Below are 9,675 nucleotides of genomic sequence, written 5' to 3' on the forward strand. Positions count from 1 at the left end.
GTGCTCTTGGTTTCTTATCTCGATTGGTCCCGCAACCGATACCTGTGCTGGGAATGAACGACTGATAGGATTATGTGGAAATGGGATGGCGATCATGCACTCACATCCGTCGTAGAGAGAGAAGAGAAAAGAGAAGAAAGCGAAGGAAAAATGTGGAGATTATAAAAAATGATAGAAACAACATGTCTGGCGCGAGTACTTCACTCATATCCGCACTGCACTGCCCAAACTCGCCTGGAGTCCATTTGGTATGGAGCAGGTACTCCATTCAACTCTCTTTTCGTGCTCGTATTGAGGATCGCAGTCGTGCAATATGACCGAGCATCGCCCTTTAATTTGCCGCTGTTCCAATCATACACCCGATGCGAGAGGTAATATACTGGGGGAGATGACGTAGGGGCGAATATTCCGCGGATATTGAAATGTCCGTAGTATGTGCGCGTTTCTATAGATGCAGAAGCTAGAAGAAAAGCACGGTAATTACATTGATATAGTTTGCTCCCACGAAAGTCTGTTTCTCTACTTTCTCCATGAGAAGAGAGAAAACTAATCATGTTAGTCGCCGAATGTTGTCAACACTTTGAAAAGCAGGCATTGGAACAGAATATTCCGAGCATCATTCGCAGGCGTGCCTCTCAAGGAGCGTACCACGATCTCCTCGAAATCAGCGGATTTCTCGACAGATATGGCTTTTGCAGCTTCTCAGGACAAATTTTAGAACGGATACCTCTTCTCACGGAGGAAATATAACCCAAACCCAAATCCTGAGCGAGATACGGGACTTGACAGCTCCCGAACACGGAACGCGGACCACGAACAGCTGAATCGTGTTGATATAACAGCCATTTTTGGTTCTGAGGAGCACCGAAGGAACTAGTGCCGGGGAGCAGCTACACAGTATGTTCCTTCTAGCAGGTCGAGAGACACAATGTAATCCTCCGACACGGACACATTTCTCTGCCTTGTTTGATGGGGTAATAGCGCGGCTGAACTTGTGGAGGATGGATGGGAAGAGGGTACCCTACCTTCTGCAAGGATTCTCAGGCATTCCGTTAGGATTTTATAGGCTAATGATCAAGTTCCAACCTGTTATAACCATTTCATAGACTACTAAGAAACTGGGCAGGCTGGAGAAGTATTCGAACAGAAATAACAGCAGTACAGTGACGATAAGAAACATAGTACGAATAAACAGCAAGAGATGCATCCGCGAGGACCGTTGCGACATGGGCGGTGTCCGTGAGGTGGTGTTCATGATGTTGCAACCACGGACCCCTTGACCAGCGCGCCAGGAGCTTCGCGTCATACTAGGGATGACCAACGAAGCTATGAAAGCAGGTCCAACAAGGGTTCGAAGGGCAGTCAGTTCATGCACGAGCCTGAGAGTGAGGCAGTTGGCATCCGGGACGGAGCTGACGATATTCTTCAGCAGGCAGCCACTGACTCCATGCTTCGTGATTTTTGGGTCTTGAAGACTCGAACATTCGTCTGGCAGGCTTTGGAATGGAATATCCCATCCAAACCATCGCATTCACTATCTGATGGTAGCCAGTCACAGCTGTCTACGGAGTAGACGAGATGGCGAGGGCTATCCTTGGCAATCCGAGGGAAGACAACACCATGGTTCATACTGCGTACATAGGATCAAAGACGGAGTGATTTCGAAGCCTACTGCGTATGAACCTGACAGGGGCCACCCAGTTGCGACAGGGTATTCTTTGCTGGATATTAACTTGGGATAAGACAAGGTTGGATGGAGCTAATAAAACCCTGGATTTTGAGACCCGCCATGTAATTTCGGCAAGCGTTCCTGGTTCTGTCCATCAACAGGCCGCTGAACAATGACCCCAGCCCGATGCTGAAGGATACTCGGTCTTTTGAAGCTGTTGAACTTGGTCGGATATCGCCTTTGAGGACGGTGTGCTGTCAATTGACAACGATAAGTTACCCGTCAGGGGAATAAGTTATCTGCCAGCCAGCTCCAATAATGTCGTATCCCGCTGCGTTGTCTGGTTTCATAGCTATCAGAGCAATGGATGGAGGATTTTCATAAAAAGACCAGGCCTTCTCAGGAATCTTCGGGTTTGAGACGTCTACGCAGCGTAGTTAATCACTAGCCCTATGCAGGGCATCAATCGAAAGTCCTCGTATTATTGCCGAGACTATCTCGGGCCCAACTGCTACAGAATCTAGCTTCGGCCTCCATGCTCTTTCTCATCCATCAACGCCTTCAAGAATAATATATAATAATAAGCAACGGAAGAACCGGACGCTCCCGCTGCGGCACTATGGACCCCTGTACTCCTTACTCCGGCAGAACTCAGGCTTCAAATTTAACTTAAAACGCCACGTTCCTTGGTAGTTAACGTTAGCGGGAAATTCTGGTAACGGCCGCTGTTTTCTCCATGGAACTCGTGCATTCTCCTGCTGCAAATAATGATCCAGACACTTGCACTTTGGATATTTTCGGTTTCTCAAGACTGTTGATCTCGGCAGGCTCGGAATTGAGACCCTGCTATAAACTCGCGGTAGATCCCTGTTTGAATTTCGAAATCGGATCCCGTGCGGTTCAAACATTCTGCTGAATCTGATGGATCTCACCAGGAACAATGAATGAACTCTCCGCAGGGTCCGCTGCGCCTGTCAATTGTTCAAAAGGCTCCGAGATATTTAGGTTATCGCTCTTGATCCCTCAATAATAATACAGCCTAGCGAATACGCGAAGTTGGAGCAAGGATGGGTGTTTCAAGGCACTCCTTCGCTTGTCCAGATGACTCCACGCAGGCCACAAGGCGCTGACGTTCTTGTGACTATATGGGGATACAAGACATATTGATGCAGCCATAATTATTCTCAACTTGCCCCGTCAGCAAGTGATGAGGGAACGCCCCATTGGGCTACTAAACAAGAAAGCAGCAATCCTTGAGGAACACCGGGTCCCCAACCTCATATTCTGACAGTGTCGCACTGCTAGAATCCTAGCTACTCAAGTTCGGAAGCTCTCACTACACCTTCTACTAGACCGCCATGCTGCCTGCTGGTGTTGGCCGTTGCGGCGACTTTGAGATTCTAAACTTACGGAGGATTCGATGGACATCTCAACGGTCGTAATGCAAAATGGGGTGGGCATCCTACCCTGCACTGCTTCGTGCAATCTCAGCATGTATGGAAAATGCATATATACCCAGCTGGGCCCGCTCTGAATCCAACTTTTCTGCCATTCCTTACACACTCTATCCTTTACTTTTGGACATTGTTATCCGTCAAAGGCAAGTGCTTGCCGTCTCCTTTTGCCTAGCAGGGCAAGATGGTCGTCCTCTCTTTACTATGCCCGTTGATGTTGCTTGGGCTTGCAAGTGCCCAGATCATCAAAGATCCACTTGTTAAAAATGTCCTCGATTTTGATTCCACCTTCGACGCTAGCCTACCCGCTCCGCAGAAGTATACTTATAAGAAATGGACCACATATGAGAGTAAACCATCCCCGGCCTCCGTCAAGCAGATCTTAGTAATGTAGCGTTGGTGAGCTATACGTTAACCATCTCTACTTTTACAGTTGAACAAGGGCTTCCGCCAGATAGTACCTGGACTGCGAGTTATTACGAGAAGGAGAGTCGACACTACTGTAGAGCTGACTTCTCCGTTTACAATGTCACTTATGCCGATGTGCGAACCCCTTCAATTCTCTCCTACATGTGTGGCCCTCATCAGTTCACGTACCCTCAGTTGCCTAACCCGAGTTTGCACCTTAGTGTCCTGAGCCCTGGGTTATTGGCCACTGCGCCAAGGCAGAGATTAGCAGAGAAGCTACCTTTGACTTACTTGGCCGCCTCCCATCAAGTGCCCGCGGTGTGATCTCTGACCTTCTCAATGCAAATATCGAACGAGGCCTGAGCTTCAGGTGGCATAACAAGCATTCCGTGATGTTGGGAGGATATTTTCGCCCAGCTGATGGCCTCAAAGCAGCGTTGGCAGCACTATGGGTTGGTGGGCCTGGGGTTCCCTATGAAACCTTTTTGAACGCTGTTAATGCCGATACCTGCGTGGCTGATACACGTGCTGCGGAGTCCTTGAAGCGGGATGGGTCATTGGGAGATGCAGTAGAGAAAGGGTTTGCAGTCGCGGCATATTTGAAGCTTGTCAAAGGCACTCCCCCATTTGATGCAAGCTGCATGAGCAATCAACTCAAAGTCCTTGGAGCAATTCTGGATCAGAGGTGGGATGCACCAGGCCAGTGCCCGGACAAGAAAGCGCCCGAACTCGTGAAGTACAGGTAAAGAGAGCTCATGTCCTCCCCGGCCCCTTTCCCATCCCCCATTAGAAAAATTGTGATGGTTAATAAATGTATTAGAAGTGTTCTGTTTTCAGCCGGAATAGAAGTACTCAACACGGATCCCGTGCCAGGCTCTAGGCCTGCAGAAGTTGTGTATTGGCCAAAGTTCAAGGGCTATCCCGAATTTTGCTGGAATGAGGCTCGGGCACAGAGGTCAAATGATGACCTGAGGCCCCGGTGCGAACCTAGGCGTCTTAATGTCTTTAATGTCACCTACGAAGACTGCCCGGACCAAGACCCCTGGGTAATCTGTCATTGTTCTGATGCACAGCAGTCATTGGATGATGTGATCAGGCGAGTTGGCCAGCTGCCACCAGGATTGCGGAGCCACATGATTCACCTTATTGCCTTCGAACATAGCTCTGTTGGTGGTGCCGCTGTTCTCCCCTGGAATATGGTCATGATCTTCGGCGAAGCGCAAGATAGTGTATATATGCATGAGGCTAGCCACTGCATTGACCGAGGATTCTATGCGAGCGAGACCTTCCGAACTGCCAAAGCAAAGGATTCTTGTTGGCCAACACACTACTCCAAATCTGCAGATATCGAGCTTTTCGCTGAGATTGGTGTGCTATATCTTTATGATAAGAGTGGCAAGACACTCATCCAGCGGGGACATGACCCAGCTTGTCTCGCCAACGGGCTGAAGGCAATTGACGCGTATGTCGGCCTCGACTATCAACGAGGCGGCAGCAAATGTTTCAAGCGAAAGCCAAATTCTAAGGTTGTTTATCCACCCGGGTTCCAAATCCAGAGTCCGGAGCCGTATATCAGCAACGCCGTGATTGAGGACTTCTCCAACCCTGGTGATGTGTCCTCGCTGTCCTCACTGTCCTCACCAGCCTCACCTTGGGGCGACTACCCGCGGGAGATCCATGGGCAATAGATCTAAGGGTTTATCATAGAAGCTGTTATCATGTTTCCTCTTTTCTTCTTCCATTATTGTTATTCTGCCCGATTTAATCTGTTTTCTTCCCCCCTTGTCTACCTAAGCTTTTGAGGAAAGTTTTTATCTTCTAGATACATGGTGCTAGTAGGTGCATTTTGGGGGAGGTTATCTTGAATGACAAACAGACGATTATAGGCTTCTCCGTAACATAATAAGTGAAATCGTCTATTGTAGTATATCATCATAGTTTTATTCCGTATATAAGAAACTTTCTAGCGCCCGCTTATTGCCTTTGGGGGCTTGGCGTGTAGATAGGCTAGGCACCGAGTTCTTTTCCCATAACTAGTTAGGGTAACTTAACTAACTAGTTAACTGCGCCTGGTGAGCTCCAAATCTGTTAACTACACCTACGCAGGATTACAGCTTTTCAAACACCACCACTAATAGTTGCATAGTTACTTCTATTATTAGTCTCTCAAATAATACATATCAATGTCTCAACTCCTCCACCCTTTATCCTAACACCCCACCCCGCTGCTCTGGTGTCCGGGTTCCAAAGTTACCCCCACCTGCAATTGGAATGCCCTGTCCTTCCTATTGACCAACCTCACAGAACCTTAGAAAGTCACTAGTTACAGAGTATGATAACCTCCTATAACCACTCAGACATCCAACATTATTCTCATTCCGCGTATTAAAACAGCTATTTTTCACGCGCGGAGGTTTTCCCTCGTACAATTAAAAGCCCATCCTATTGGTGTTCAATTGTTGATGGGGGCATGACATGGATTCTAACACATATCCCATTCAAATGCACCAACCGGGGCTTGAAACTACAAAGGATGGTTGACGGAGAGGAACACAGCATATTTGCGATTTCGGTAAGCTACAAGGTAATAATAATAAAAGAATGAAACGACCACTAAACAACGGCCTTAATGGCAGCCGAATACAAAAAGCATACAAAAAACGGAAAGAAAATGAAAAGTTGGCCGAAACTGGTCTACTCCTCCCACCCACCGCCCGGGTAGACCCCCTGTAGTCATATGAACCTACGAAAGCTGATTAGATCGCGATTACTACTTCGATAGCAGGGAATACTCACCGTGTTCCTGGCTATATATAGCCATCATGACGCTCCGAGGCGTATATTCGATCGGTTCGGTTCGATTCTTGATAGGAGACATTGGTTAGGATGAACATTGAGATATCAGTGAAAAGGCCGGACCTACCAGTTTGTGAGTTTTCCTTAGCCACCACGACGCTCCGAAGCGCCAAACCCCATTGATTTGTAGTCACCACGACGCTCCAACGCGTATACCCGGTCGGCTCGATTCTTTATGAGGCATGGTTAGTATGACTTTGCGGTATGATGGGGTCAGCAGACTGACCGTTCGAAGGGCTTTCATCCGCCACCACTACGCTCCGAAGCGTATAACCTCTTATCCTCCGTAGCCCGCAACGCTCCAAAGCGTATAGTTCAGTCAGTTCGATATCTGCGAGGATTGTTGTTAGAATGGGATTGTGACATGGATGTCATAAAGGACTGACCGTTCGAAGGGCTTTCATCCGCCACCACTACGCTCCGAAGCATATAGCCCCTTATCCTCCGTAGCCCGCGACGCTCCAAAGCGCAATTCGGTCGATTCTTTATAGGAGGCATGGTTAGTATGACTTTGCGGTATGATGGGGTCAGCAGACTGACCGTTCGAAGGGCTTTCATCCGCCACCACTACGCTCCGAAGCGTATAACCCCTTATCCTCTGTAGCCCGCAACGCTCCAAAGCGTATAGTTCGGTCGGTTCGATATCTGCGAGGATTGTTGTTAGAATGGGATTGTGGCATGGATGTCATAAAAGACTGACCGTTCGAAGGGCTTTCATCCGCCACCACTACGCTCCGAAGTGTATAGTCCCTTATCCTCCGTAGCCCGCGACGCTCCAAAGCGCAATTCGGTCGATTCTTTATAGGAGGCATGATTAGGACGATGGTGGTATGATGGGTTAGACGGGTTAGAAGACTGACCGTTCGAAGGGCTTTCATTCGCCACCACTACGCTCCGAAGCGTATAGCCCCTTCTCCTCCGTAGCCCGCGATGCTCCAAAGCGCAATTCAGTCGATTATTTATAGGAGGCATGATTAGGACGATGGTGGTATGATGGGTTAGAAGGGTTAGAAGACTGACCGTTCGAAGGGCTTTCATTCGCCACTACTACGCTCCGAAGCGTATAGCCCCTTCTCCTCCGTAGCCCGCGACGCTCCGAAGCGTAATTTGGTCGGTTCGGTATCTGCGAAAGGCGTAGTTAGGCACAAAGGGGTTATAGGAGACTTACCGCTCGAATGACTTCCTTTACCCACCACGACGCCCCGAGGTGTATATGCCCGTTGATCTCGCTTCTTTACAACAGGTGGGGTTAGGATGGCATTGTGACAAAGTGGATTCTAGAGGACTGACCTTTCAAGGGGCTCTCCTTAGCCACCACGACGCTCCAAAGCGTATAATCCCGTTGGTCGTCTACCATTCCTTTACAACAGACATGGTTAGGATGACGTTGTAGCATAACAGGTTATACAAGACTGACCGTTCGAAGGGCTTTCCTGGGCCACCACTGCGCTCCGGAGCGTATAATCCCATGATCTTCCATATCCCTTGACGCTCCGAAGCGTATATTTCTGCATGCCGCCTTTGGTTATGATAAGTTCCATGCCCAAACTACGAGTTGTGTTGGGGAATTCTGACCTTGCGGGGACCGATACGTTGCCACCATAAGCTCTAGAAGCATGCAATCCGGCGTGGATTGAAAGGCGGATCGAGTCTGCAAGCATGTTAATAATCGTTAAAAATCCGGTGGAAGGATAATATATGCTTACCGAATATTTTACCTAAGAGAAACCCCAAAAGTAAGTGGGCAATAGGTCGGGGAAAGCAAACCTGTTTCAAGAAGATCTATCACTACAGCTGTGACTAACGTTCAGCCTTTGCAATCAATGATGGCAGAGACAGAGGGAGAAGAGAACAGTGAGCGCCGACTTACCTGAATACGGCAGCTCTGGTGCCACCATTCAGATATCTTTCGAGGCGACCGGCGGGGGAACAGAAAACGACCCTAACCTATAAACACGTTGGAACAAAGCCGTTAGGATGCTCCTGAAAATTTATGGGCAAGGGCTTGGGTGGGTTTACGTTGTCGCGGTAAATCCTGCGCTACCACAAATCCTGCCAATCGAGGCGCGGTATACCTGACCTGCAGATGAGAAAGTTAGCAGAAGATTCCGAAGTCGATAGGGTTGATAGGATATACCAAAATGTGCACAAGCGGTAGCCACCATTCGTGTACGTTAACTATCCTGTCCAGTCAGCAGTTCCAAAAGCGACCTACCGTTAGGCTTCCACCAACCCGCCCGCCTAGGAAACCGTGTTAGTAAAGATGACGGGGAGAGGTAGGGGGAAGCAAAGGGAAGTGAAAAAAAAAAAAAAAAAAGAAAAAAAGCAAACGAAACAGGAAGGACGAATAGAGCGAAACTGAAAACGCAAAACAGGCCAGAACACAGCAGAACATGTATATCAAGTGTGATCACTAAAAGAATGTGCGAAAACGGAAGTGGACTTGTCGTCCGAGATACTTTAGGATGATTTTTCGTTTTTAAAATTTTTTTGGTGAGAAGGGCACTTCAAATCACAGAAGGAAATGTCCGTGCCCTCTCATATTTTCTCTTCTTCTGTTGAACTCTTCGAAAACAAGGCGAGTCCGGATCGACGTGTAAGGATTGTCGGGTTCCAGACGAGCGACCCTACAAAGGTCTCTCCGAACGTTGGCGAGGTCGTTCCAGGAGCAAAAAGAGCGTCCGCAGGGTTTTCCGGGTAAATGAGCGTGCGTAAGTTGACTTACTTGTCCACCCCAGTAAGTCGTATACTTACAGTCTTCGTCGTCCTCCGGTTCCTCCAGGGGAGTGACAGACCAGCCAACCAATTTGCCGACGATTGTCGTGGGGTCTCGCTGGGTATGTACACCCGGCTTAATCCATGTATTGACTTCGTGGACCGTGACGCCTCCGAACTGGACTGATTTAGCCGGCTTAACGTTTCGTCGACAGGAGGTGCGAGCACGGGCACTGCCATTGTCAGATCCATGGCTGGAAGAAACGGCTTTTGAAGCACTCGAACTGTCAGCACACAGTTGCGCGTGCTCCCGGCGGTGGCGGCGGATGACTTCGCGGACAGCCTCGAGACGGTCACCTGCACAGTTAAAACGAACGGGAGGGGGAGGGGGAGGGGGAGAAGAAATGAGTGAAGCAGAACGAGTGGAAGTGGTGGAAGATGAACGAGCGGAGGTAGAGGTGGAAACATGAGAGGCAGTGGTAGCTGGTGAGGAGCGGATGGTAACTGCTTTGAGAGCAGCAGCAATAAAACAACGAGTGGAAGGGAATGAATCAGAACGAATGGAAGTGCTAG

General features: G+C 48.8%; 5 protein-coding genes across 6 annotated transcripts in view; 1 reads left to right on the plus strand and 4 right to left on the minus strand.

Moving 5' to 3' along the window:
* Positions 1–269: 269 nt before the first annotated feature.
* On the minus strand, positions 270–2,314 carry BDBG_09056 (uncharacterized protein). The gene has a single exon (XM_031723847.1). The coding sequence runs from the start codon at positions 1,529–1,531 to the stop codon at positions 1,061–1,063; it is 471 nt and encodes a 156-aa protein (XP_031581190.1). The 5' UTR covers positions 1,532–2,314; the 3' UTR covers positions 270–1,060.
* Positions 576–6,704, plus strand: BDBG_09057 (uncharacterized protein). Its single transcript, XM_002620521.2, has 8 exons — positions 576–1,358; positions 1,433–3,473; positions 3,557–3,666; positions 3,753–4,273; positions 4,352–5,861; positions 5,926–6,103; positions 6,168–6,572; positions 6,623–6,704. The coding sequence occupies exons 2-5, from the start codon at positions 3,308–3,310 to the stop codon at positions 5,217–5,219; spliced, it is 1,665 nt and encodes a 554-aa protein (XP_002620567.1). The 5' UTR covers positions 576–1,358; positions 1,433–3,307; the 3' UTR covers positions 5,220–5,861; positions 5,926–6,103; positions 6,168–6,572; positions 6,623–6,704.
* An 83-nt stretch (positions 6,705–6,787) lies between these two features.
* Positions 6,788–7,199, minus strand: BDBG_09058 (uncharacterized protein; the record flags this gene model as incomplete). Its single annotated transcript, XM_031723848.1, has 2 exons — positions 6,788–7,032; positions 7,088–7,199. The coding sequence occupies 2 exons, from the start codon at positions 7,197–7,199 to the stop codon at positions 6,788–6,790; spliced, it is 357 nt and encodes a 118-aa protein (XP_031581191.1).
* Positions 7,200–7,421: 222 nt separating this feature from the next.
* On the minus strand, positions 7,422–8,557 carry BDBG_09059 (uncharacterized protein; the record flags this gene model as incomplete). Its single annotated transcript, XM_002620523.2, has 7 exons — positions 8,525–8,557; positions 8,407–8,467; positions 8,258–8,334; positions 8,094–8,105; positions 7,805–8,038; positions 7,678–7,746; positions 7,422–7,510 (listed from the first exon to the last, which is right to left on the minus strand). Exons 3-7 carry the CDS (start codon positions 8,283–8,285, stop codon positions 7,422–7,424), a joined length of 432 nt encoding a protein of 143 aa, XP_002620569.2. The 5' UTR covers positions 8,286–8,334; positions 8,407–8,467; positions 8,525–8,557.
* Positions 8,558–8,695: 138 nt separating this feature from the next.
* Positions 8,696–9,675, minus strand: part of BDBG_09061 — a 2,273-nt gene continuing 1,293 nt past the window's right edge. The window contains exons 2-3 of one of the 2 annotated variants that reach the window (XM_031723849.1): positions 9,113–9,369; positions 8,696–9,024 (exon numbers count right to left, since the gene is read on the minus strand). In XM_031723849.1, coding sequence (XP_031581192.1) covers positions 9,015–9,024; positions 9,113–9,369 — 267 coding nt within the window. In that variant the 3' untranslated portion in view covers positions 8,696–9,014. Of the gene's footprint in view, positions 9,370–9,675 lie in introns of both variants that reach the window. The other variant, XM_031723850.1, reaches the window with a different exon arrangement.

This window comes from Blastomyces gilchristii (assembly GCF_000003855.2).
Source record: "Blastomyces gilchristii SLH14081 genomic scaffold supercont1.34, whole genome shotgun sequence".
Taxonomy (NCBI): Eukaryota; Fungi; Ascomycota; class Eurotiomycetes; order Onygenales; family Ajellomycetaceae; genus Blastomyces; species Blastomyces gilchristii.